Below are 27,742 nucleotides of genomic sequence, written 5' to 3'. Positions count from 1 at the left end.
TCAGATTTAATTCCAGCTCTAAACCTTACTGGAAAGTAAGATGGCAGCATGCTGTCTAGATAGACATCCCCTGCTGAGGTGATGGTTGTTGGGATAGTTGGCAGGTGGGGCAGCATATATGCTGTGATCTTCTGTGTGTTGTGTGACCTTGCCATACAGTGTGCAGACATTGTTTACAAGAACGGGGAATCAGTGTATTTCCATTGGCATTGCAGTGCAGTGGGAAGTGGACGGCGGTCTTCAGTAGTTGCCACATGGTAATTCTTACTTCTGCAGGAAAGTCGGAGCCTGTTGTAACCTGTTGTTTCACATTTGCTTCTGTTTCAGGAGCGTAGGTTGTACCGTGGTAGAAATGCTCACTGAGAAACCCCCGTGGGCAGAGTTTGAAGCAATGGCTGCCATATTTAAAATTGCCACCCAGCCAACAAACCCACAGCTGCCACCTCACATCTCGGACCATGCTCGGGATTTCCTGAAGCGGATTTTTATTGAGGCCAAGCTGCGACCATCTGCAGATGAACTGCTAAGGCACACATTTGCACATTATCACTAACAGCCTGCCTCAACCCAGCTTGTATCTACTGCATTTATTTTCTATTTGACTGCACTTTTATTTTTTACAAAAAGGAGCGAGAAGACAAGAGAGAACCGTTCTCTTGAATCTGTTTCACTCGGATTGTAAACAATCTAAATTTTGTATTTAGGATGAGGATCTTTTCTCCCCTACCAGGACTAGAACCTTTTTATTTCTACAGTGTACTGATGTGGTCCGCATAGATAAAGCACTTTAGTACGTATTTGTTCCTTATTTGAGGGGAAAACAAGGACAAATGATTTGGACTGTTGAGGACTATGTAGCTTTTTCTAGCACCCTGATTGACTGAGGGTGGAAGGAAAATACACATGCAACAAGAAGACAGGGAGAAGAAAATTATTTATCTGTGATTGTCCTTTGTACTGTAGGTAGTTACTACTGAGGGTTCTACGGTTTGTTTTAGCTTGTTAATCAGTTTTCTAAGAGCTCACAAGGCTGAAACCCGCAGATGTGGAAACTAATTAGGATGCTGAAACAACTTACAATCCTCAGCAAAGCATGCTCTGCACAGCAGAGCTCCTTCCTAGCACTGCCTTTGCGACCAAAAGAAAACAGCAGACCAGAGCATAACCCTAATTTGCAAGTTGGGGGGAGAAGAGGTTGGGGTAGAGTTGTTACGTTTCTGTAACGAAATGAGAGTAATGGGTAAACGTATTGCAGATCCACACTCTTGGAGATGACAGTGCTACAAGGGGAAGTCTCCATAATAAAGGAACAAAAAAGTAACCAAAAAGGTCTCTTGTTTGATCAGAACAGCAGATCAGGAAGACCTCTACCCTGCAGCTGCCAAAGATACCTCCTTACCGTATAAGTTAAGAGGGGCTTAAGTCAGTTCCCTTACATAATACTTAGGTGCAAAGGAGTGCAAGAGAGAATGCCCCTCTACAATCTACTGAAGAGTAAAGGAAGAAAACAAATCCTTGCCCTCTACATGAATCATGACTCGGAAGGACCTATAAGATGCAAGAGGACAAGTGCCAAAAAATGCAATTTATTTTCTTGCATATAACATGCCCCCGAATATATATAATACACACCTTATTTTTGACAGGCTTTATGGAGAATTTTTTCCCCAAAGTTACAGTTGCAGAGAGAGCCTAATCTTCAACTGACTCACCCTCTCTTTTTCCTGCTAAGCTAAAACTCTAGCTTGTGTTGAAGGACTGGTCTTGGATGGACCTTTAATCATGAAGATAATTAAAAAGCTGTGAAATGGAAGACCGGATCGGAAGCCGTGGCAGACAGCAAAATTCCTCTAAGAAAGGCTGGCTTCATTAGTGGAACAGCAGTACCATTGAAAAGGAGAGATGATCTTTAACACCTGTGAAGTGAAGAACAATGGGCCATTGGTTCCTTCAGCTGCCTGAAGAGTTGGTGTCCCAGGTGCTGCCCTGTGGAGCAGGGATCAAAGCAGGGTGCTTCTATCCCAGGTGAAAAATCAGCTTCCTCACTTAATACATGCACCCCAATTTGGGAGGGCCTGATTTTAGGGGAAAAGGTGTGTGTTGCATGCAAGAAAATCCAGTATGTACAAGATTACGTGTCTGAATACGATAACCCTTTTTCAAACTGTTTTCAATTAGATTGTTTAATTACCTGGTCTAGTCACCTAAGATGTCTGCAGAGCTCCTGAGATGAAAATAATTCTAAGTTTAAGCATTTCAGGCCAGTTAGTTAGTGAAAAGAAAGACTTGTCTGGTTATATTTCTTTTCCAGCACCAGTGATAATAATGCAGCTTTAAATTTGTACTTTCCTAGGCAATCTTTGATGTTTCTATATTGATTGCTCACAAGGTCAGTGTGTTTTTAAAACCTTTGCTCTGAGTCTTCAGAAAAGAAAACATTCCCCCCAAGAAAACTGGAACATTTTAAGCTGTACGTGTGACCCCAGCAACGATACATTAGCACAGAAACTTTTGAAAACAGTCTAAATAAAGAGCAGCAGCATGTAGATCAAACTAAGTTTTGAATATTAAAGAAATGGCCAAAAGTGCAAAAAGAAAACATGACTGAACAGGATGAGTCTCTAATTTTAACAATCCAGATCCATCTGTAATCTGACACAATCGTATCTGTTGTGTTCATCTTTTCTATCTCAAATAGAGAATAAGTGAATACAACACAATTCTGAGACAGTCACAGGGTCCTTGAGAAATTCTGGGATCGTGTATTAATGGATTTCACTACAGAACAAGGACCTGAGGACCGAAGTTTGATGCATGCTGGTAGAAATGATTCAAGATTGCCTCTTTCTCTCCCTGTACTTAAACTAAATAGATTGCTACTTCGGCCCTGGATCTGCACTGACAAGGTCATGTAAAATGGTCCCAAGGGTCCTCTTTGCCTTATATCTTCAAGAGGACTTATTAAAAGCTTAAGGTGTCTGAAAATTGAGAAATAAACTTGTTGGGACTACAGTGATACGTGATACCGATTTTCATCTTCCAAATCTTGTATCAGAAGCATAACCAGGAGTCTGGATCTCTCCTAATCAGTTTACCTCTTGGGGAATAACAGCTTTGTTTTTTCCCCCATTTGGGCCAGTGTCATAAGATTTGGGGCCGGTGGTCTGTTCCTGTTGTCTGTTTTGTTATTTAGCTTATTGTTTTTGTTGGTCAGGGTACACAGCAGTACATGGTTTATACACATGGGAGGAGAATGTTTGATCAGGGAAAAATCCAAGGGGCCAAAATTAAATGACTTTGGATTTGCTTCCTTTGGCCTCCTTGTCATGAGAGGAAAGCTCCAGAAGCCACCAGTGGGAAGAATCCACCTGCACCTCTCTGCTGTAAATGATCTGTGGTTTGTAAGCAGTGGGGAAAGGAGGGAAAGTTAGGTAGAAAATAATATTTACATAACGTACGAATCATGTAATTGAAATTAATACATTTCAAACAGATAAAGAAGGTACCAAAAACCAAGCTGAAAAAATAATATATATGTATCAGTGAGTAGTGGACAATGATAGCTAAAAGGGTTAGAAAATTATTTGTTACCAAAAAAACAAAAATGGATTTTAAAGGGAAAATATTATCAAGCTTAACTGCAGCACTCATAAATTTTAAAGATGCTTATCTCAAAAGAGACAGCACTCTCTGAAGCTTGCACTTTTTCAGAATCTAGAGATCTAAGGGTATATCCTGTTTGCAAGGCACAGCTAGCTCCAAAGTACCGCAGTATCATTTTCTTGCTGTGACTGGAAAAAGCAAACAAATGGAGACTGCTGCTTTTGTGCCTTTTCTCCAAAACCCCACAACACAACAACCCCCTGCATTCTGTCCTGACAATGGTAGGCTTGTTTGGAATGGAAAGAGAGAACTTGCAGAATAATGTGAGATTTTTGCAGTATTTGAGGTAAAGCTGCTTCCTTAAAATTATTGAACATGACTATAATACCTCATTAATGAAGGCTAAGGTCATCAGGTTGAAATGTTTATACTTAAGTTTTTAAGTGAATGAGGAGGCAGACTGAACTGGTTCACCCTTTGGAGAACCTCTCCATTGAGCTAAGAACTATTTATCTACAACCCTTATTAAAATAGAAATACTTATTTTGAACTTAAAACATGAATGATTGAAACTGAACAAACTCTCTCTTTAAAGAGTTGTACATTCATCCCCTTGCCTGTGCTGCGTTTTAGTATAGAAGAGTTTTTACTTTATGGTACAATACATCCTTGTATGCCTGTGAGGATCTGACCTACAGCGGACACTGAGAGTAACAAACCTTCCTCTCTCTAATTCCAAAGGTGCCAGGAGTTGCATGATTCAAATCTCATTAGAGATTAGGGCAGGGGTGGATCCGGCTGGCGGCTGGACTCCCATTTCCCAGCAGCCCCTTGCCCCTGGTGCTGCGGCTGGCTTCCATGGAGATCAGAACATCCCCATGCTGTCACTGCCGCAAACTCCAGCCCGGGCCCTGGAGCAGGTCCCCGCCCCAGGCAGTGCTGCTGGGGCTGGTCTCTAGGGAAACCCTGGCCCTGGGCCCTGCCCTGCTGGGGTCTCCATGGAAACTGGCCACAGCAACACAGGCTGGGGCTGCTGGGGAATGGAGTCTGCTGCAGGCCTGATGCGGGCTGGACTTTGCCCACCCCTGGATTAGGTCATGGGGAGGATTCCCATGTAAACACCAATTTGTTAGCTTTGATTCAAGCTTCTGGTTGGGAAGATGATGCTCATTAGTTTTAAGGCTGTGCTTTCCCAAAAAAGCTAGGTGACGGGAAACGTAGCATGAAAAGAAGAGTTCTACTTTTACATCTGGAACAGACTGTACTGCTTGCATCCATAAGCTATTCCATTTTATTTTAGTTTTAATTTTACATTGTAGCATTTCCATTCAAGGTAAATTGAATTCAGTTTTGAAGTGTTCTTTCAGTTATATTAATGAATAATAATTTTAATATTTGTTTCCGTAGTTAGAACCTCTTTATCTATGAACCTTAAATTTATTCATGTTAATAGATGCCGCATTTAAAAGATAGCTCTATCTCATCAGTCCATGCCACCAAAACAACCCTTAAAAATAATAATTGGCGTCGCTGGGTTGTTGGTTGTAGCCATATTGGTCTAAGGACATAGGCAGGCAAGGTTCTTTGAGTAGATGTTGTATCTTTTATTAGATCAACTGAATAGTTACTAAGAACTTTTTTAAGCTTTTGGGCACAGTCATCTTTCTTCAGGCACAGGGAGTCTCTGCTGAAACTTGAAGTGTCCACATCTAAACTCATTCTGTGTATACAAAGTTGTAGTTTACCAGGGGTCTAGAGCAGACTTTGAGGAAGAGAATTCAAAAAAATCACATGCACCTTTTCAGGCTGCTTCACAAATGTTAATGCCAAATAGAAAGAAAAAATCCATCAAAGTAGCTCTGTAGTAGTCCCATTTTACAGATCAGAAAACTGAGGTTCAGATAAATGAAATGAGTTCTCCAGCATCATAGAATCACTGCTAACGTCAAAATTAGATCTTGAGTCCCAGATCTGTGCTCTGATCGCTAGATGTTATTGTAAATCTTGCATAGAGATCTTAGCCCAGTTCTGAAAAAACTCATAGCTTTAAAGTGCCTGCTGCTTCGCATGTAGTGCTGTAAGTAGACACTTATCAAGGAAGCTGTGTTTCTTTACAGAAAGTGTATAGGAGCTTTGGCTCTGTCTTGACAAATTAGAAAAGTGATCACAAGATCCTACCCTGGCTTCCAGTGATGGTTTGGTGCTTTTTTAAGTGGTCCTGATCCTACCATTGTCTCGACTGAAAGCTTTCTTGCTTGAAACAGGAGATACAGTACAGCGTAGTAAGCCATTTCTTCCTACAACACTGAGCTATGTCTAACTGCAGCTTCAGAAACTTGAGCAAATTGGTCAGATTTATGGTTAAACTGAATTTTTGTTAATTTTTTTATCTTAGAGTTCTTTGAAGTGTCATGCATATGGGGAAAAAATTATTATTGTGTGCTTGAATGCAAGTCCCACTAGTGTTTTGCAATAGCAAAAGTATTACTGCCGGTATCATTTCTTACTGCTGGGAAGTTCCTATCTTGTATCTATGACAGGTATGCAGTGTCAAATCGCTCCAAAAACAAAACAAAGCAACCAAAGCTTTTCTATCCCCTTGACACATGGCCAAAAGTGTTGTTTTGTAGATTATACCGTTATTTCTCCGTGTCCCACCAGTAAGCTGTTGCTATGTACAATAAAACAGGTACCTGTCCATGTTGTATCCAATACTCCACTTTTTTTTTTTTTTTCAAGAAAGAGTTTGGATGTTCATTGTTGCTGTTTCAATGTGGAAAAATTCATTCCAGCATTAAAACGAAGAGTTTAACTAGAACTCTACACAGTGAATCTTACTGATATCACTAACATTGATGATTAAATTCCTTTTCTATGACTACCTTTCAAGCCAAGTTTAAGTTTGGAGGCATTTAAGGAAAGCCATGAGAAAAAAAGTCAGTGATCTGAATTGCTCGTTGTGCCATAGCAAGTGGGAACACCTCAGAGCTGCTGGGAAAGCAGTTTTTATACTTAAAAGCCAAATCTCATGCCTGAATACGTGGGGCTTCCACCGCTGCAGAGTAAAAGCAGGCAGTGGGAGCAGTATTGCCCCCACAGTCAGGTTTCTGCAAGTCATTAAATTTGGATTGGGAACAAAACACCCTTGCATTTAGCTTGTGCAGTTTGTTGGTTTTAAAATTTTTCATTCGACTTTGTTGGATACTGTATAAATTAGGCATTTCTGTTCTCCTGTCTATTGGCAGTTGCTGGGGGAACATCAGTAGTAACAAGGTCTGTTTTCACTGATCTCTCGTGTATCAGAAGGGCAGAATGCCGTAAGCTTGTTTTGACTAGTGTTTAGGTTTTCCCTGCTTTCTTTTTTTAAAGGGGGAGAAGCTGGATACAAATCAGTGATAGTGTGCTTGATTATTCAGTTCTGATGTTGATAAGTTCCTCTCAAGGACTGGAGGACCAAGCCCTTTGTGGGGAGAAGAAAAGATAATAAATATGGTTTTGGACCTTACCTGGGGGGATGTTTCAGAAGTTTTGCCTATATTTCCCCCCACCCCCCAATAACATACTGTCTTTCCTCCAAAGATGATATAAATGTGGATTTAAGGACAAGGATTGCATTTTCCTTTCTGAACAGGCATTAAAAGCAGTCATGCTTTCCCAGTGCTCATTTTTCACTAATACTGGTTTAAAACTTGATGTCCTTCACTCTGAAGTATAAATGGTTAGTCAGACCATACTGTGTGTCATCTCAGACCTCACAACATGCATTTAATACCATTGTAAATAAATGAAGGAGCCTTGGAGAAATTTGAAAGTATGCTTTTGATTTTTCACAAAGCTATAGATAAAAAAAAAAAAATTGTAATTTTACCCTTTTGATCTAATGTACATTTTTATGTAGCCATCAAATTCTCTATTTAATCTCTCAGTTTCTCTGTATAATGCTGGGCACAGTTTGTAATGTATGTACACAGAGGTGTTTTTTTTTCTATCGATGTTGACTTTTTTGCACATTTTTGAAAAGGTTTAATTTGTACACTGATTTAATACTCTGACCAATTGTTGATGGGTGTATGGGAATCATGTATGTGTGCAATGTACTACTGTCTGGGTGTATGGTTTTTTATTACTTTGGAGATATTGCTGTCAGTAACTACACTGCTGTTGCTGCTTTAAATGAAGTATCGTGTATAAAAATGTATTAGCCTATGGTTATATCCTGGTTGAGGAACTCAGGAGTTGAGCATTGCCTACAAGTTCCATAACGTATCTAAGTTTTCCAAACTTACGGTATACTTGTAATTCTCCGTATGCATTGAGTGTGTGTGTGTGTGTGTGTGTGTGTCTATGTGTGCGTGTATGTATATATCTCCCAATAATCTTATTCCACAGTTTTGTTTCTACATTTTTATGAACTTTGTTTTTTAAAGGTACTATGTTTAGTTAGTATAATTAAATATATAAAAGCTTTGAAAGATAATTTACTAGATAAATATATTTTCAGCTGGCTGATGATCAGAAACTATTTTTTTAATTTTGTTTTTAACCATTCAAAATGTATTTGTATTTCCAAGATTGGACACACATTGTACTTGAAAGTACAATAAAACACTCTGGAGGGATGACAGTGAGATTTTCTCTTGTAAGAATTTTTGTAAAAAAAAAAAGTGCTAAAGTGTTAGTGTGACAGAGAAAAGACACTGTTCTGCAAAGGTGAAAGCAATCTTTGAATTCTGAGAGCTGCTTAAATTGTAGGGAAACAAAAATCAGCTTTGGAAAAGTCAACCTTTTTCTATCTTCTGTCCTTCGGGTTCCCTTTAACGTTGAATTTCTTTTTATTCTACCTACCCTCACCCTTTCTAGCTTTCTGATCTTGGGAAAGATGAAAGGTGTGACCATATCGCTGCTGATGGGCACGTGGCACGTTCAGAACATGCTTTAACGATGTGGCTTACCTCCTCTCACCTAACTAGCAGAATACCAAGCAAACTTTTGAATGTTAATTTGGTAACAGTTTTGTTGCTTAAAAATAAAAATCCTGTATAATGTTGAAAATGGTACTGAAGAAAATTCCTCATGCTCTGGGTATACAGTGAACTGTACGAAGTTTAGGAAAAGAGCGGATAAATCCGTCAGACAAAGGACCTCCCAGCTGCCTGGTACGGTGCGGTTTCTTCCACGTTTCATGCACATTTTGACTTGGTTACATTCTCAAAATTGTGCTTGTAAAAATGTATAAAACCTTTTTTTAAAAATTCCTATGTATTTACCCATTTTATTTCCTTGCTGGTAAATGGCTTTTATTTTGTTTGAGGTTTTTTGTACCTCATGTCAAAGAAGCCACGTTTCTATTTTGTGTTTGACCAATGACTTTGTTTATCTGATATCTGTATATTGTGGGGACGCATCTTCGTTGCGGCTACGGGCGTGTGAAGACCTGCAAGAATAAGTGCAAAGGAAGATTGCTTTTTCTTCCACGTCCATTCATTCTGGAAAGGTCCTGGGGCAGAGGTTTAGGGGACGTAATCTAACGAACTATGGAACAACGGCAGATAATGGCACTTTGAGTGTTTAATAAAACAAAATATTTATTTCCAATTGACGTCCCTTCCGTTTATTTGGTGACAGTTTTTCAAGGAAACAAATTATTCAGGATGTCTTGTCCCGCGATGCACCGCGGCCCCGTCCCCCGGGGGGGAGAGGAAGGGCGCAGCCGTGGGTGACACCCGTGTAAGGGGGCTGCGTTCGCTCGTGGCCAGCGTGCCGCCTCTGAGGCAGGTGCCAGAAAAAATGATCATTTGTTGCAAGGGAAATCACAGGGGGTAGAAGAGGCGATATCTGGGGCTAGGCCAGCGGGTGTCTGCCAACAAACTATGTTACACACCTGCACTTCTTGCAGCGAGGCAGCGCCGTGCTCCTGGAGCCCCCGAACCACGAAGCCGCACAAACGGCTCTTACCGTATATCTGGCACGGAACGTGCACTCCCGTTTCGAGGTGCGGGTTGTGTACACGATATACGGTAGTTCCTGCGGGCCGCGCTCGGCGCAGGCGCAGTCTCGGCTTCCTCCCCCCGCTCCCGGAAGTGACGCGTGTGGGCGGGGCGACCTCAAGCCGGAGGCGGGAAGCCGCGCTGCGGCCTGCGGGCAGACTACCCGCCGGGAGGCGCGCACGTCCGTGTCGTGAGGCAGCGGCAGGAAGGTAACGGCCACCGCTCCCCCACCCCGGGGAAGGTCGCTCGCCGTCTCCTCTCGCCTTTCCAGCAGAGACTCCCCATGGCCTGCCCACCGAGGGCTGGGGTGAAGCGGGCGGCAGGTGACGGGGCTGTGAGGCCCCCCGGGAAGAAGGTGTCAAGGGAGGAGGAGGCTACGCGTCCCGCCATCAAGTTGCCCTCGCCAGTAAAGGTACGTACGGCGTCCACTGCTGTCTCGGTGTCCCCGGCCCCCCGCCACGGGGTGCACAGCGAATCCATGCCAGTTAGTGCCCGCCTGGACGAGCAGCGTGGGGGAGTAGCCAGAGGCCCGGATGAGTCTCGGTAATCCCTCCGTGACGTCCGAGATCCGGGCGAACGGCAGACTTCCTGGGACACGGCGCGTGGATCCCTCTGTGCCCGCGGAAGGGAGCCTCCGACTGCCCCGCTCGTCGCTTCCTCTTCCGACAGGACGGCCCTGCGTGGGGATGGCGACTTCTCCTAGCTCCCCAAAATACAAGCTTCTGCTCTCCTGCCCTCTTCCTTCTGTAGCACCGCCGCTGACAGTCCTTTCTCCAGCTTGCAAGGTTTCATAGGTTCATAGATGTAGGGTCGGAGGGGACCTGAGCAGATCCCCAACTCTGATCCCCTGCCGTGGCAGGAGTAAATACTGGGCTCATATGACCCCTAGTAAGTTTAAGCTTGTGTGACTCCAGCTAGGTAGTTATTGAATGACCCTTAAAGTAGCAAGCACCACTTCCTTTGGAAGTTGGATCCAGATCCTAGCCGCCCTGACAGTGAAGTAGCGCCTCCTGATGTCTGGTCTGAACCTATGCTCCGTCAACTTGTGGCTGTTATTCCTTGCTACTCCTGGGAGTGCTTGGGGGGCAACAGGGACTCTCCTGTTCCCCGCTGGTCCCCCCTGGTGGGCCACTAGATCCCCCTCAGCCTTCTCGTGGAGGCTGAACAGGTTCAGGTCCCGTCGCCTCTCCTCGTAGGGCCTGTCCTGCTGCCCCCGATCATGCGAGTGGCCTCCTCTGGACCCTCTCTCTCCATGCTGTCCACATCCCTCCTGAAGTGCGGTGCCCAGAACTGGACGCAGTACTCCCGCTGCGGCCTGACCAGTGCCGCGTAGAGGGGGAGGATCACCTCCCTGGACCTGCTCGAGATGCATCTGTGGATGCATGCCAAGGTGCGGTTAGCCTTCCTGACCGCATCCCCACACTGCCGGCCCATGTTCATTTTGGACTCGATAATGACTCCAAGATCTCTTTCTGCCACCGTGCTGACAAGGGGGCAGTTCCCCAGCCTGTAGGTATGCTGCTAGTTCTTACTGGCCAAGTCCAGCACCTTGCACTTGTCCATATTGAATCCCATCTTATTCTCATTCATTCACCCCTGTAATCTGTCCAGGTTCAGTTTTATTCTGTCCCTCCCTTCTAGCGTGCCCACCCCACCCCAAAGCTTGGTGTGGTCAGTGAATTTGAACAAAGTGCTTTTCTCCCCTCATCCAAGTCACTAATAAAGAAATTGAAGAGTGCAGGCCTAAGGACCGAGTCCTGGGGGACCCCATTGCCCACATCCCTCCAGGCTGAACGACACATCCACCACCACTCTGGGTATGGCCCTCCAGCCAATTTGCGACCCATCTGACTGTAGGTATCAATGCTGCAGTCGTCAAGCTTTTTGATGAGAATGGGGTGAGAGACGGTGTCAAAGGCCTTCCTGAAGTGCAGAAAGATACCTGGGTTCTCTGGGAGAAGAGTGGGGCCTTGGGGCTGAGAGCAGGGGGGCTGGGAGCTGTGATGCGAACCTGGGTGCCTGGGTCCCCTGGTTTTCCTCATACCTCTCCAGTGATGTGACAAATTTTCTGCTGCTGCAGGACTGTGATGGGAATGGGAGTCCCCCTCGCCTGGCTGACCCCGTGGCCTCCACCCCAAAGAAGCCCCTGGGGGCCAAGCTGAAGCCTGTCCCCAAGCCAAAGGTGCCCGACCGGAGAGGTGAGCAGGCTGGGAGTATGGCCTAGTTGGGACACCTGGGTTGCTTGTGGGGAGGAGATGCATAGGGCACCTGGACAACAGTGGAGCTGGGAGCCCAGACACCCCGGTTCTCTGGGAGTGGGTAGCTGGGAGCCCGGATGCTGGAGTCCTACAGGAGTGGGTGAGCACCTGGGTCCCCTGGGATGGGTGGAGCTGAGAGTCCAGACCTTGGGGTTCTCTGGGAGGGTTGGCATCTGGGAGACGAGAGCAGTGGAAGCTGGGAGCCCGGACACCTGAGCTCTCAAATCTGCCCTTTCCCAGAGGAGTTGGAGCAGGTGGACAAGAGGCTGGAAAGCTTGAACCAGGACCTGATGAAGAAGAACCAGCACCTGCAGGACCTGGCCACGCAACTGGTGAAGGAGACCTGCTCCATTGCTCTGGAGGTGGGGCCCAACTCGTTCCCCCACTTCTTGGCTGCACCCAGGGCTGGGGCACAGGGGCCCCAGTCCAGGGCCTGGCTCACCCTCTTCCCCCACCCCTTTCCCCGGCAGTACTGGGACCTGAAGGATAAGGTGATCTCTTCAGAGACCATGGTGAAGAACCTGCAACAGGACATCAAGAAGCACGTGCAGCTGCAGAATGAGATGTACTGCTCGGAGATCAAGTTGCTGGATATGGAGACCACAGTGGAGAACCTCCAACGGGACATCAGAAGTCAGTACAAGAGTGATAAGAAGCTCGAAAAGCACCTGGCCAAGGCCTTAAAGCAGGTGGGGGTTCCCCCTCCCCCCTTCCCTGGTGGGGCTGGGAACCCGGATGCCTGGGTTCCCTGGGAGAAGTGGGCCTGGGATGAGGTGGGGAGAGCTGGACGCCTGGGTCCCCTGACCCCCCACATACCATCCCTAGATGAAAAAGAACATGTGGAGGCTGTGGCTCTGTGTCAGGAACAAGATCTGCCCCACCCCAGCTGAGCCGGCGGCCCCCACCCCCAAGAAGCCCAGGTCCGAATCCCCTGGGCCCAAGGTGGATCAGCCAGGCCGGAGAGGTGAGCAAGCTGAGGGCGGGGTCTGGTTGGGGGTGGAGCCTGTGTAGATATGGGTGGGGTGTACTAGGGCATGGCCCTTGGGTGGGTGGGGCCAAAGCAGCTAAGGGGGTGGGCACAGCCTATGAAGATCTAGGTGGGGCTTGTGCAGTTATGGGGCAGGGCTGGCTGTGGGGCTTGGGTCCCAGGCAGGGTAGGCTATGCTGAGTATCCTATAGGAGTGGGCAAGTTGGAGACCTGGGTTGTCTCGGAGGTAGGCGCCTGGGGAATGAGACTAGGGGAACTGGGAGTCCAGATACCTGGGTTCTCAGATCCGCCCCTTCCCCCACCTCCCAGAGGAATTGGAGCTGCTGGATGAGGGGCCAAAAAGCTCAAACCAGGACCTGAAGGAGACGAAGTATGTGCTGAAGAAGTACTGTCGCATCTCACTGGAGGTGGGGCCCATTTCCCCTGCTGCCCAGCCCCAGCCATTCCCTGCTGCCTCAGCCCTGGAGTTGGCTGCATCTTAGCTGCATCCAGGGGCTGGGGCTTCAGGACCCTGATCCAGGACTCAATTTCCACTCTCTCCCCGGCAGTTTGTGAAGCTGCACGACACAGTGAAGAAATCAGAAACGAAGCTGCTGGAAATGAAGTCCTTGGTGGAGGACCTGCAGTGCGACAAAAGGAAGCAGGTAGATGAGGCCTTGCAGCAGGTTGGTGGGGTGTCCTCCCAAAGCAGGCTGGGAGCCCAGGTGCTTAGGTTCTCTGGGAGGAGTGGAGGCTGGGGAGTGAGAGTGTCAAGGGGCTTGAAACTGGGGTGAGGTTGGGGAGGAGCTGGGAGCCTAGATACATGGGTCACCTGACCCCCGCCATTTTCCATCCCCTCCCCCGATCTCCTCTTCCCTGCCAGCTGGATGAGAACATGCAGGGGTTGCTGCAGCACTGTGTTGGGGATGGTACCTGCCTTGGCCTGATTGAGCCCACGGCCCCCACCCACGAGGAGCCCAGGCCTGAGCCTGCCCCTGCAGGGCCTGATCAAAGAGGTGAGTGGTTTGGGTTGGGGTTGGGGGTTCATGCAAATGTGTTGGGGTGGGGCCTCGGCAGATATGGGTGGTGCATGCTGGGGCACGCCCCCCATGGCACAGTAGCAGCAGACAAGGCACTCAAGGTGCAGGCGCCCAGCAGGGCACAGCTCTGGCCAGCACTGCACATTGCAGCGAGAGGCGAAATGTCCACTAGGCTGTCTGTATCGCCAGTGCTCCCTGCCACACGCACAGCCCCTGCACGAGCTGGGCACAGGAGCGATGCCTCAGGTGCTGGGGGGTGGGGAAGATGGCTGGCTCCTGCACACAATACAAACAGACAGTGGAGGTTGTGCCCCTCACTGCAATGTGAAGTGCTGGCTGGAGCTGCACCTCAGCTGCTGCTGCTATCATCTGCCAGGGCTGCGCGCCACGGTGGGGAGGTCCCCATGCCACCCACCCTTTCTTATACCCACACACTGCCCAGCTGAGCACCAACCCCCCCACCCTGGCTCAGGCTCTGAGCTGCCACTAGCCCCACACGCCGCAGTTCTGCCCGTGTTTGGCTGCTGCGGCCCTGCCGCTGCAGCTTCCTGACCTGCTGTCCGGATCCAGCATGAGACAGGGGAATCGGAGAAGGGCCCCTGGGACTGCAACAGTGATAGTAGCAGCCTCGCAGGAGGGTGGGAACAAGGCTTAATTGGGTATATTTTCGGGGGGTGTACATGTGGATCCCTTGCTCCCTCCCTCTCAGTGAAAGGGTTGGGTGGAGTACAGTTTGTTGAGGTGAGGGCTGCAGCCTGGATGAAAGAGCTTGCTGGGCCGGATTCGGCCCATGGGCCATGTTGTGCTAGCTCCTAAGATAACCGAATGAGAAGAAGGGGAAGTGACACAAACAATCCTACCGTGTCAGTGATGGACATCTGCCCACCCAGCCGTTGTAAGTTAAAGACAGATTACTACCACAGTTTTTAAATACAGAGCATAGGACTGACTGAACATAGATTCATAGATGTTAGAGTCAGAAGGGACCTCAGTAGATCATCAAGTCCGACCCCCTGCCCTGGGCAGGAAAAAGCAATGGGGTCAGACGACCCATGCCACGTGCATGTCTAGCCACCTCTTAAACACCCCCGAGGTAAGGGAGAGCACCACTTTCCCTGGAAGCCCATTCCAGATTCTGGCAACCCTAACCATGAAGAAGTTATTTCTAATGTCCAGCCTAAACCTACTCTATAGACGGAGTAGAGAGTATGTGAACTAACCAGATCTGTTAACAGATATTGTAACAAAGTTAAAGCTGGGTGCCCAAGCTTGTCATGAGGCTTGTTTTTAGAGAGCACTCTTACAACACAATGACCAAATGTATTCTTTCCTTTTCAGAGTAACTCTTAGTTAGTACCTTAGGCATATGTTATATTTCAGTATTAAAACATATTTTGTGGGAGCAGTATGGATTTTATTAAGACGGTGTTTAGATTACATTTCTGATTTGGAGACTTTTATAACTCATTTTTTATGGACATCTGATTTAAAATATTATCTTTTTTTCCCCAAAATGTTATTTCCTGTGTATTCCAGTTTTACTTGAACTGAATAGCAGGCTTATTTGAAAAACAAAACATACTTATATTTTCAGCACCACGAGCTCCAACTAACTGGAGACTTGGCAAGCTTCTTGGTCAGGGTGCATTTGGCAGAGTATATCTATGCTATGATGCTGATACAGGAAGAGAATTGGCAGTTAAACAAGTTCAGTTTGACCCTGACAGTCCAGAAACGAGCAAGGTAAGAGACCTGAAACAGGTATTTGTAAAGGACATTGTGAGAGTGTGATCTAAACAGATGTTGCTTTTCTCTTGTCTTTGACTCCTTAAGTCACATGCTTAATCTGTCTACATGTCTACACGATAGAGATCTCATCTTATTAAAATATTTGAGAAGATAATTAAGTTCAATAATTACACTGTTCCATCACATAAGATTTTCGTTCCCATGTATCTTGCTGAAAATAACATGTATTTACATCAGATTCCGTGCAACCTGAGGCTATAAAGCCCAAATACTAATCTGATATTTAAGAAAACACATGCTGCAGAAATATTGATGTAGTTGAATGAAAAATGTAGGAACTAACACGTCTTATCGTTCATTGTACAATGAAGCCAGCAAAGAGTTTTGCTAAAGAACAGAGTTAAGTGAATGTATTTTAAGTACAAATGCATGTTGGGGGTCAAGTCCGATGCCAATTAACCTAATGTGGCTGAACCCCAAATTGTTTCTCCAAAAGCATTTTTACTGCTTTTGTTGAGCATGGTTTGGATTGGTCTCATCTGAATTTGCCCTTTAAATAGTCAGAAAAGAAATAATGTAAAAGTGTCACCAGTGGGACTGTTTAGATCTACTGTCTTTCAAGTTGAGCCTGCTGGTTCTGTTACAGACAGTAATGAATTATTGCAGTCGTTACTGCTGCAGGCGAATGAGCTGGATTCTATGCCAGCTCTTCATGCATCATGTGCAGAACTGACTGAAGCCAGTTTGTAGACTCTCTTCTGGTGGCATAGGAGCAAAGAAAGAACCGGTGGTCGGGTGATTGTGATTTAAAAAATGTAAATAATGAGCTTGCTTTGGAGATGACAAATATAGACCCCGTGCCCTCAGTAGTTACTGTTCAGTGAACAACCATGCTTGCCATCTCTTTTTTTAAAACAAATTCAAGTCCTTACCAAGAGGTTTTTTCTACCTTTGGAAATTTTTGAGTACCACAAGTGATTTGGAGTGGATAAACAGCCAGTTTTAATGAATGCCTTCCATGTGGGATCTCTGCAATCCTGTAAAATTCCATTCTAGAGCCAGTTTTAAAAGTCTTATACAGCAAAACTTTACAAACAGGGAACAGCTTTTTAAGGCATCTTTACCTGCTTCCCATGCATTGGGGAGGAAAAACAATTAAACTATGTACTCGGGGAATTGATGCATTTAGATTTACAAATGTGGTCCTTACTTGGAATAAAATAAGAATTAGGATTAAAGATTCCTGTAGACGGATCTAAATTACAAAAGTGTGTACCCAGTGTTACAGCATGGCTTTTGAATTCTTCCATGCTTAACTAAATTGTCAGACGTGTTATATTTAATGAGCTGTGAAATGAAGAGGGTGAGGACCCTTGGAGTTGCGAGAAGCTGGAAATAACTGCAGAGCACTCCTGGAGACTTTACAGTCGAGCACTTCTCAGATCTTGTTGCAGAACTGTTCTTGTTCATTCCAGCTCTGTGTTTTCTGACTGGAAAATGTGTAAACTTTATGCGGTCTCCAGAGTAATTCTCCAATTAATTTAGATTGCCCCAAATTTTGTCCTTTAAATCCTGGCCTTGTTGACAGAAATCTGAAAAATCATATTACTGTTATTAGCCAAGGTGTCTGCTGAGTGTGCTTAGTTTACTTATGTTTCCTTTCAGGAAGTAAACGCACTTGAATGTGAGATTCAGCTGCTGAACAACCTGCCCCATGAGAGAATTGTTCAGTATTATGGCTGCTTGAGGGATCCCCCGGAAAGAACCCTCTCCATATTCATGGAGTACATGCCAGGGGTAAGCAAGAGAGCTCATTGCAGGTGGTGATGGTGAGGTGGCAAGGCCTCCAGTGGATGAGTGTTGCAGGATCACACGCATGGATGTTAAAACAGAAGGTAGTCTCTACAAGCTGCCACATCGCTCTACCTTCGCCCTGACTTCCGACTAAGGCTGCTCACCACCTCTGTACAGGTGTTCAAGAAGTGTCAAATAGACAGCCAAAGATGATCAGCTAGATGAGGAACATCTGACTTTTGTCTACTGTGTTAATTGTTTATTAATTATATGTTAGAATAGTTTAGGTAGATAATTCATTGACTGCATCTGATTGGGAATTTTCTGCACCAAAGCCTCCTTTTCAGGACTTTCTAGTTTTTACACGCTCTGGAGAGACAGTGTCAGAAGTGTCATTTTTTTAAAGTGTTTTAATTTGTTCTCTTCCTGTCTTTGTAATAGTTTAAAACAAACAGTATAAATATGTCAAACAAACTGCCCGAGCAATTAACACGAGGACATTTGATCCCAGGTTTCATCCTGCTAAATTTTAGACCTCAAATAACTTTAGTTTAATCTATCCTCTGCATCACCCTGTGTGGTCTTTGACTGTCCTTTATAAAGTAGTTGGGGTAGAGGCAGAAAGTGTCTTGCTGAAGGACATTCCCATTATCATTGCTTAACCATCAGCCCTCCAGAGAAATCTTGTTTAGCGGAATAAGTACTTTTGTTTCTTGCAGTCTTCCTTTCCTTTGTCATGTCCTTGTGACAAGGTATTTAGCAGAATTAGCAGATTCATTGGAATCTGACAGGCTGCACCATGAACATTTCTATTATGGCCTTGGAACGTGGGTCCTCTGGGCTGTCCACTGTATACCTTAGCGTCCAGGCCACCCCAGCCCCCTCACTTCTATCATCTTTTTAAAGGCTTAATCTTCTCATTTTGATGGAGATGTAACTCTGGATCTACAGTAAGGTGATGCAGAGAAGTTCAGACAGAACACTGCACCTCTTAAATGTCAGATGAAACTGGACTGTACAAAATCTGAAATAGAAATCTAGCTTTAGAGAGAGATTACTCAGGTTGGTAAAAACGATGTGGTGTTAAATGCTTTCTCTCTTTGGCTGTAGGGTTCTATCAAGGACCAGTTAAAAGAACACGGAGCGCTCACGGAGATTGTGACCCGAAAATACACCCGACAGATTCTGGAGGGAGTTCGCTACTTGCACAGAAATAGGATTGTACATAGAGATATTAAAGGTAATGAAGAAGTCTGAGTTCTGCATTCATTACAGGGCTATTGGTTGTAGCTCTTTTGGTCTTAGGACATAGGCAGGCAAGGTTCTTTGGGTAAATCCGATACCTTTTTCTAGACCAATTAAAATAGTTGGAAAAACTCTTCTTTACAGCTTTCTGGTACAAACACCCTTCTTCAGGCTATTTGGGGAACATACAGGATTGTACAGCTTTTAAATGATGGCATCTACAGAGCAGCAACTGAGATTAAATATGGCAGCGTAAATATCTGACATAGTTTCAGGCTCTCTTCTAACACACCTTGATGACACACAGCTCTGCTTGGCTTGCACTTCTGAGGTTTCCTGTGGAACCAAGGCTAGAAACATTTTCCTAAATAAAATATTTATTTATAAGATTTCAGAACAAAATGCTATGCCTGGGAAAGCAAATTCTGTGAGCATGGATTCCACAGGGTCCTAATTATAACAAATTAGTGCAACCCAATATGTTTTGCTGCTGTGCACTCCGATAGAGTTCAGGAGCCATTAATCAGATAAATATAATGATTGATTGAATTTCTTCCCCCTCACCCCCTTTCAGGAGCAAATATTCTGCGGGATTCAGCAGGCAATGTGAAGCTTGCAGATTTTGGTGCCAGCAAACGACTTCAGACTGTCTGCCTTTCTGGTACAGGAATGAAGTCATTCACAGGAACTCCATACTGGATGAGTCCTGAAATTATCCGTGGTGAAGGGTATGGCAGAAAAGCAGATATCTGGTATGTTCCCATCTACCAAGAGGTATTTGCATACTGCCCCAGATAAAGGGTGGTTCCCAACTGAATTAGTGTTCAGTATTTTATGCTGGAGTGCTCTAGTTATGGTTCTCTGGTAGCATATGAAAATCCTGTTCGGGTAACAAAGGATGTACTGGGAAAAGCTGATGTTGAATGGTTTGTTTTTGGTATATTAGTGACTGTGCTCATTGATTTAGAGGTCCCAGTGAGCCAAGCTTGGGTAGCAGGAGGCTCACCTGAGTAAATAAGTAAATACTGCAGGGGCATTAGTTAAAGGGACATAAAAAGAAATTGAGATTTGACCATTAATGGCAATTACCACAGCAGAACTAGTCCAAACCATGTGGTGACTGCTGTCACGCTGAGAAGGTTCAGAGTCTCAACTGGTGTAAATTCTTTGCTGCTTTCTTCTTTTCCTTAAACCTGTTGTTTTAATAGCATGAGTCACCTGTTGCAGTGTATCCAGTTGTTTCTCAGCACAGAAGGATCAGCCAGATTTATACCTAAGCTTTTATTTATCTTTTTTAAAGTAATATTTAGCTTCCAGGGCTTGTAGAAAAGAGTTGTCTTGTATATACAGACAGCTTTCCTGTACTACAGAGTTTAGAAATCAGCCTTTGCATAAAATTAAGCTATTGATTTTTAAGGTCTACCCTTTCTTGCAATCTCTGATAATGAGCTGGCTGTCCCAGAAGTCCTTTGCCCTTAGGTAAGCAGGGAGGGTCAGTACTTACTGGAATGTGTTTTGCATATATAGTGTTCAGCATTGAAGAGCTTTTTAATAAATTGCAGTAAACATTGGCATGTTGAATGCTGTAGTGTTAAATAATATACTGTTAAAAGAAACAAAGCAGCAAGGACGCTTTCAGTTCAAACAAACCAATCAGATGTATATGTTCTAACTCGTCTTCTCTGGGTCAGGAACCATTAAACAATTCTTTTGATCCCACCCCAAGGTGTTCAGCAGGTCTTCAGAGGCAGAGTTCTTGGGTTGCGTAGTGTTCCTACCAGCTAGCCAAACTCTGAATCTGAACTAGTTGCCGATGGCACTGACACTAGACTCTGAAACTGCCCCTGAAATTCAGATTTAATTCCAGCTCTAAACCTTACTGGAAAGTAAGATGGCAGCCTGCTGTCTAGATAGACCTCCCCTGCTGAGGTGATGGTTGTTGGGATAGTTGGCAGGTGGAGCAGCATATATGCTGTGATCTTCTGTGTGTTGTGTGACCTTGCCATACAGTGTGCGGACATTGTTTACAAGAATGGGGAATCAGTGTATTTCCATTGGCATTGCAGTGGGAAGTGGACGGCGGTCTTCAGTAGTTGCCACATGGTAATTCTTACTTCTGCAGGAAAGTCGGAGCCTGTTGTAACCTGCTGTTTCACATTTGCTTCTGTTTCAGGAGCGTAGGTTGTACCGTGGTAGAAATGCTCACTAAGAAACCCCCGTGGGCAGAGTTTGAACCAGCCCCTGCTATATTTAAAATTGCCACCCAGCCAACAAACCCACAGCTGCCACCTCACATCTCGGACCATGCTCGGGATTTCCTGAAGTGGATTTTTATTGAGGCCAAGCTGCGACCATCTGCAGATGAACTGCTAAGGCACACATTTCCACATTATCACTAACATCTTGCTTCAACCTAGCTTGCATCTACTGCATTTATTTTCTAAGAAAAAAGCCAAGACTCAGGAAAAACCTGCAGTCAAGACTCCTGAAAAGACTCCAGCCATGAGCCCTTCAAAAAGTCCAGCAAAATCATTTCAAAGAAGTCCTTCCAAATCAATACGATTGCTGTTTACAATATTAATACATAAGTGTAGCGATATTACTTGTCTATAATTGATTGAGTACAAAATTCTGGGGTATTTTTGGTGAAGATAGGGTATTGGACCTGGGTTCAGGAACCAATCCCCCATTTATAACATTGTTTCTTGTGAGAAAATTGGTTCCGAGTTGCAGCATTTCGACTTAAGACATGGTTTTCAGGAACTGATTTTGTCATAAGTCCAAGGACCACCTCTATTTAGAAGAAGGAACTTTTCTCACCTACCAGGACTAGAACCTTTTTATTTCTACTGTGTACTGATGTGGTCCACATAGGTAAAGCACTTTAGTACGTATTTGTTCTTTATTTGAAAGGAAAACAATGACAAATGATTTGGACTGTTGAGGACTGTGTAGCTTTTTCTAGCACCCTGATTGACTGACTGAGGGTGGAGGGAAAATACACATGCAACAAGAAGCCAGGGAGAAGAAAATTATTGATCTGTGATTGTCCTTTGTGCTGTAGGTAGTTACTACTGAGGGTTCTACGTTGTTAATCAGTTTTCTAAGAGCTCACAAGGCTGAAACCCGCAGATGTGGAAACTAATTAGGATGCTGAAACAACTTACAATCCTCAGCAAAGAATGCTCTGCACAGCAGAGCTCCTTCCTAGCACTGCCTTTGCGACCAAAAAAAAACAACAGACTGGAGCATAACCCTAATTTGGTAGTCGCGGGGAGGAAAGGTTGGGGTAGAGTTGTTATGTTACTGTAACAGGTAAACGTATTACAGATCCACACTAGGGCTGTGTGAAATGCTTATGTTTCGTTTTGGTTTTGGTGTTTCGGAGGGAGAGTGATCCATTTTGGATCACTGTCCCGTTTTGACTCAGCGGAATCAGTTTCGGACTTTCAAGAGTGTTTTGGCCATAGGCTATAATGGAGAACCACTAACATGCGTTAGTGATTCTCCATTATAGCCTATGAGCCCTTCTGAGGCATGAAGCCTGCCACATTTCAAGGAGATAGGTGCAAGGTTTTTTTGTGAAACTGCATCTCAAACTGTTCTCAGCAAAACTAGTATCACTTGCTGGCAGCGGCAGCCTGCTGTCATCCCGCATGCGGATCCAGGGTCTCGCCCCCCCCCCAGGAGGAGGCTGACACAGCCCTCCGGGGGGAGGCAGGTCTCTGGATCTGTGTGCGGGATGACAGCGGGCTGCCACTGCCTGCTGGGGCCAGCACTATCACTCGCCCCTTCCTGGCACTCGGCGCAGGCTGCGCCAAACAAGCCCGGGTGCTGACATTGGTCTCAGCTGGCTGCCATCATCTACATGCTCCACAGCCAGTGGATCTTTTATTAGACCAGCTGAGTAGTTGGAAAAGTATTTATGAACTTGTTTTTTAAAGATACTATGTTTAGCTAATATAATTAAATATATAAAAGCTTTGAAAGATAATTTACTAGATAAGTATATTTTCAGCTGACTGATCAGACATTACTTTTTTAATTTTGTTTTTAACCATTCAAAATGGACACATATTGTTGTATTGTACTTTCAAGTACTCTTTGGGTGGATGACAGCGTGATTTCTTTTGTCTGAATTTTTGTAATAAAAAGTGCTGAAGTCATAAATCCATCAGATAAAGGACCTCTGAATTGCCCAATACAGTGCAGTTTCTTCGGCATTTCATGCACATTTTGACTTGGTTACGTTTTCAAAATTGTGCTTGTAAAAATGTATAAAACCTTTTTTTAAATTCCTATGTATTTACCTATTTTATTTTCTTGCTGGTAAATGACTTCTATTTTCTTTGGGGGTTTTTGTACCTCATGTCAAAGAAGCCACATTTCTATTTTGTGTTTGACTAATGACTGTTTATCTGAGACCTGTATATTGTGGGGACGCATCTTTGTTGCGGCTGATGGCGCGTGAAGACCTGCAAGAATTAGCATGAGGGAAGATTCATAGAATCATAGCAGTTGGGTCGAAGGGACCTTGTAGATATTCAAGTCCAACCCCCAGCCTGGGCAGGAGAAAAACTGGGCTCAAATGACTCCAGCCACGTAGGCATCCAGCCTCCTCTTAAAGATCCCCAGGGTAGGAGCCAGCACCGCTTCCCTTGAAAGTTCGTCCCAGATCTTAGCCGCCCTGAGGGTGAAGTAGTTCTTATGGATGTCTCATCTAAACCTCCTCTCCAACAACTTGTGGCCGTTATTCCTTGTTATGCGGGGGGCGCTCAGGGAAACGAGGTCTCTCCCAAACCCTTCTGGTCCCCCCTAGTGAGTTTATAGACTGTCACCAGGTCCCCCCTCAGCCTTCTCTTGTGGAGGCTGAACAGGTTCAGGTCCCGTCGCCTCTCCTCGTAGGGCCTGCCCTGCTGCCCCCGACCATGCGAGTGGCCTCCTCTGGCCCCTCTCCATGCTGTCCACATCCCTTTTAGTGCGGCGCCCAGAACTGGACACAGGACTCCAGTTGCGGCCTGACCAGTGCCGCATAGAGGGGGAGGATCACCTCCTTGGACCTGCTCGAGATGCATCTGTGGATGGCAGGGCTAATCAAACCTTGTCCTGCAACTGTGACCTCGCGTTGTTGGCCCATGTTCACGTTGGAGTCAACTATGGCTCCAAGATCCCTTTCTGCCTCTGTGCTCTCAAGAAAGGAGTTTCCCATCTTATAAGTGTGCTGCTGGTTACTACTGCCCACGTGCAGCGCCCTGCACTTGTCAGTATTGAAACGCATCCTGTTTATGTCAGCCCACCCCTGCAACCTATCCAGATCTTGCTGCAGTCTTTCCCTCCCTACTAGCGTGCTCACCTCACCCCAAATTTTGGTATCATCAGTGAATTTAAACAGGTTGCTTTGCACCCCATCCAGGTTGCTTTTTCTTCCACATCTATTCACTTTGGATAGGGCCGGGGCCAGAGGTTTAGGGGATGTGACCTAATGAACTATGGAACGACGACAGGTAGCGGCACTTGAAGCGTTCGTAAAACTTTATTTATTTCCAGCTGATTTCTCAAGAAAACCAATTTTTCACGATGTTGTCCTGCGCGCGCCGCCGTCCCCAGGAGGGGAGGGGAGAGGCGCCGCGCAGGACGCGGGAGCCTTCTCCTGCGCCGTCGCCCGTGAGGTCTGCGGCACGGGGGCTGTACGCGCTCGTGTACGGCGCGCCCTGGTCGCGAGGCAGGAAACGGCGCTCTTTTCTGGCGGAAGGAATCCAGACTTATGGCTGAGGTGACGAGATGTTTGCAAACCAGTATCCCCTTCGCAGTGGGGATCCTGTCAGCCGGGGGCGCGGGGTCTCGGCTGCACCCGCGGCACGGGGCGCCGCAGCAGGGTCCGTGAGGACGAGGTGGGACGGGGCTTTTTGCTTTTCTGCGCTGCTCGAGCGCCTGCTGAAAACGTCCCTGGTGGCGGCCAGGCCCCGGCCCCCCCCCTGACTGGACGTGACCCCCTCCCCTGAGGCGCAGAAACAGCTCGTATCGTATTTCTCGCACAGAAGGCGCACTCCCGTTTCCAGGTGCTCGTCGCGTGTAAGAATACGGTAATTCCTTCGAGGAGACGTCAATGGACGCCACCACCTCCCTGCTGCCGCCCGCGGGGGCCGTCGGGAAGGGGGCGGGGCGGGGCCGGGCCGCGTTCGGTGCAGGCGCGGTGCGGCCGGTGTGCTCTGATTCCGCCTTCCGGGCCTCCCGGAAGTGACGCGCAGGAGTGGCGGGGCGCGATGGCGGCCGGGCGCTGAGGGGTGGTGGACATGGGCCGCAGGGAGCGAGGTGCGTGAGTGTGTGAGTGAAAGTGTGCGCGTGTGAATGAGTGTGCGCGCCTGCACGTGTGAGTGAAATTGTGTGTGTGCGTGAGTGAAAGTGCACGTGTGTGCCTATGTCTCAGTGACATCAAGGTGCGAGGCGTGTGCACGTGCAGTACGCCCCCCCCCCCAGCACGCACGGGTGCTGTCACGCTGTGTATTTGTGCACACGCACGCGCCCAACGTGGCAGGCGCGTGCGGCGTCGCTCCCGGGAGCCGCGGGTGCGTGCAGCCGGCGTCCATGTCTCCTGATCCTCCTCGTCTTTGCTTCCAGACAAGAAGAAGTCCAAGAAACGTCACTACGACGACGAGGACGAGGACGATGACGACGCTCCCGGCAAGGAGTCGCAGGAAGCCGTCCCCTCCGCCGCGGGGAAGCAGGTGGAAGAGGCCGTCGTCAAAGACGAGTATGGCGCGAAGGATTACCGGCAGCAGATGCTGCTCAAGGGCGACCACGGCTCGCGCCCACTCTGGGTGGTGAGTGCCACCGGGCAGCCGGCTTTGCTCATTCTGCTTTGTGGCGACGTATTGTGGGGGAAAGGGGCACGGCACGTGGCAGGGATGCGGGGCATCCACCAGTGTCAGGCAGCTCTGAGCTGCGGGAGTACGATTCGAGGCCTAGTAGTGGGGCAAAACAGCGTTTGCACCATTTTTGCCCCCGAGATAAAATGCCTCGGAGAGGCAGAAGAAAGAACCACTGTCTATACAAATCTTTCCCTGCAATCCAATGTACACGAGGTAAATGGGTGAAACGGGGAAAGTCCCTTCAATTTTTTTCTGGCGTAATGGGATTTTTAGCTGATTTGCCATTGTCTTCACTTGACTGGACGCCGCATGAGGCATCGTGGTGAAACATGGTGTCCGTGCCGGTGGTTGGGAGCTTTGGTCGGGGTTGGGTGTTGTGAAGCACTCGAGATAACTGAGAGTAGGGGTGCGCGGAGATGTACAGGGGGCGGTGTTGTTTTGGGGATAATTCTATGAATGGCTTTTAAAATTGGGGGTGGTTTGGGTCATCCTGAATGAAGGGGTCAGCAGGGCAGGCCTTATGAGGAGAGGCTAAGGGACCTGAACAAGAGAAGGCTGGCGGGGGATCTAGTGGCTGTCTGTAAACTAGTCAGAGGGGACCAGCAGGCACTGGCGGAGTCCCTGTTCCCTGAGCACTGCCAGGAGTGACTAGAAATAAGAGTCACAAGCTGACAGAGGGTAGGTTCAGGTTAGATATCAGGAGGTGCGACTTCACGGTCAGGGCGGCTAGGATCTGAAACCAATTTCCCAGAGAAGCGGTGCTGGCTCCTACCCTGGGGGTGTTTAAGAGGAGGCTGGATGAACACCTTGCTGGGGTCGTTTGACCCCAGTACTCGTTCCTGCCATGGCAGGGGGTCGGACTCGATGATCTGCTCAGGTCCCTTCCAACCCAACCAACTATGAAACTACGAAGGGTTGAAGCAGGTGGCACAGCCTGCTGGGAGAAGCTGTGCATTTCTTTCCAGGTGAGGGTCAAGAGCAAACTATTTGGGGTTAGTAAAAGCAGTCACTTGATTCTCTGTGTTGAAGACAGCAGCCTTGTTTGATGGGCCACCATCTTTTAGTGGGGGAGGGAAAGAAATATGGTCAAGACGGGGGTGGGACCTTGCTGCCAGACCCTGCAGGTCATTCACTTTGCCCCACAATGCAAAGCTAACTTCCACTTTTCGGCTTGTTGCTGTGTATCGGGGCTTTGACTACTGCCAAATCTTCTCTGGGGTGGTCCGTGCGAGGCCTGACTATACAACAATTTAGGTAAAAAACAGAAAATCAGGATGTTACCCAGAGAAAAACCTGATTAGTCCTCATGGTGGTTACTCTTGCGTGTCATTAAACGGTCACTGACAAGTTGATACCTGTAGTAGACAGCATGTTGGCCGTCTCTCCCAGCTGTATGGTTGGTCCAATAAAAAATAGCACCAACCCAACACTCCCCCCCGCGGCCCCTTTGCTTCTCATAAATACATACCCGGGCACTGCAGATGAGTTAAAAGTTGCTTTGGGTCCTAAGGTTCCTGGTCATTTCTGTTTTACAGCCTCTTGTTCCTGTTTTTAAAATGCATCTCTCCCCGCCAGACTCTACAAAGGGAAAGTGAGTTATGTGGAACTGGTTAGTGGGTAAGATGAAGGTGGTTTTGCTTTTAATCTTTGTTTGCATCCTTTCAAGTTGAGTGCTCCTCCGTGGCTGATCTGACCCTCATCTGCCGTTACCGGTAGTTATGTAGCAGCAATTGCCGTTGCACTGCGAATCACTAATACTAGGTATAGAAGGGAATCTCTGTCTTTCATCTGCAGCGTTATCCATTCGGCATCTTTTTTTTTTTTCTTTTTTCTTATCTCTTTCAGGCTCCCGACGGCCATATTTTCCTTGAAGCCTTTTCTCCCGTTTACAAGTACGCACAAGACTTTTTGGTTGCTATCGCAGAACCCGTGTGTCGACCAAGCCACATACACGAGTACAAGCTGACTGCTTACTCGCTTTATGCCGCTGTCAGTGTTGGTTTGCAGACAAGCGACATCACAGAGTATTTGCAAAAGCTGAGCAAGACCGGTGTCCCCGATGGAATAGTGCAGTTTATCAAGGTAAGGCCATGTTACGGAAGACTTGTCCCCCCTTTTCTATCTATTATTCACTGCTGTGTAAATACAGGTGTTATATTTTTTAAAGTAGGTTTCATGCAGTCTCTGACACAATTTGTTTTGTCCAGAAAGGCTGTCTCTGATTTGTTGG

The 27,742-nt window shown here is 46.6% G+C and overlaps 3 protein-coding genes across 4 annotated transcripts in view; all 3 read left to right on the top strand.

Annotated features, from left to right (window-relative positions):
- LOC149867752 (mitogen-activated protein kinase kinase kinase 2) overlaps positions 1–9,177 on the top strand; it is an 85,179-nt gene extending 76,002 nt beyond the window's left edge. The window contains exon 17 of the mRNA XM_090046079.1: positions 328–9,177. Coding sequence (XP_089902205.1) covers positions 328–553 — 226 coding nt within the window. The 3' untranslated portion in view covers positions 554–9,177. The remainder of the gene's footprint in view (positions 1–327) is intronic.
- A 524-nt stretch (positions 9,178–9,701) lies between these two features.
- On the top strand, positions 9,702–22,944 carry LOC149867751 (mitogen-activated protein kinase kinase kinase 2-like). Of its 2 annotated transcripts, XM_090046080.1 has the most exons (13): positions 9,702–10,002; positions 11,671–11,788; positions 12,089–12,210; positions 12,319–12,537; positions 12,674–12,812; positions 13,146–13,243; positions 13,385–13,480; positions 13,699–13,831; positions 15,450–15,598; positions 17,270–17,401; positions 18,509–18,638; positions 19,218–19,395; positions 20,817–22,944. In XM_090046080.1, the coding sequence occupies exons 1-13, from the start codon at positions 9,874–9,876 to the stop codon at positions 21,040–21,042; spliced, it is 1,869 nt and encodes a 622-aa protein (XP_089902206.1). In that variant the 5' UTR covers positions 9,702–9,873; the 3' UTR covers positions 21,043–22,944. The 2 variants fall into 2 exon arrangements, with proteins under 2 accessions (XP_089902206.1, XP_089902207.1); XM_090046081.1 differs by lacking the exon at positions 9,702–10,002 and having other exon boundaries at positions 11,683–11,788; positions 12,091–12,210.
- A 1,855-nt stretch (positions 22,945–24,799) lies between these two features.
- The window catches only part of ERCC3 (ERCC excision repair 3, TFIIH core complex helicase subunit), a 40,512-nt gene continuing 37,569 nt past the window's right edge, over positions 24,800–27,742 (top strand). Inside the window, exons 1-3 of the mRNA XM_090046078.1 lie at positions 24,800–24,955; positions 25,262–25,464; positions 27,358–27,594. Of these exons, the coding sequence (XP_089902204.1) occupies positions 24,937–24,955; positions 25,262–25,464; positions 27,358–27,594 (459 nt within the window). The 5' untranslated portion in view covers positions 24,800–24,936. The remainder of the gene's footprint in view (positions 24,956–25,261; positions 25,465–27,357; positions 27,595–27,742) is intronic.

Source organism: Crocodylus siamensis, chromosome 4, assembly GCF_052110815.1.
Source record: "Crocodylus siamensis isolate JL-2025a chromosome 4, ASM5211081v1, whole genome shotgun sequence".
NCBI classification, from domain to species: Eukaryota; Metazoa; Chordata; order Crocodylia; family Crocodylidae; genus Crocodylus; species Crocodylus siamensis.
This window is presented reverse-complemented; position numbering and strand designations above follow the sequence as displayed.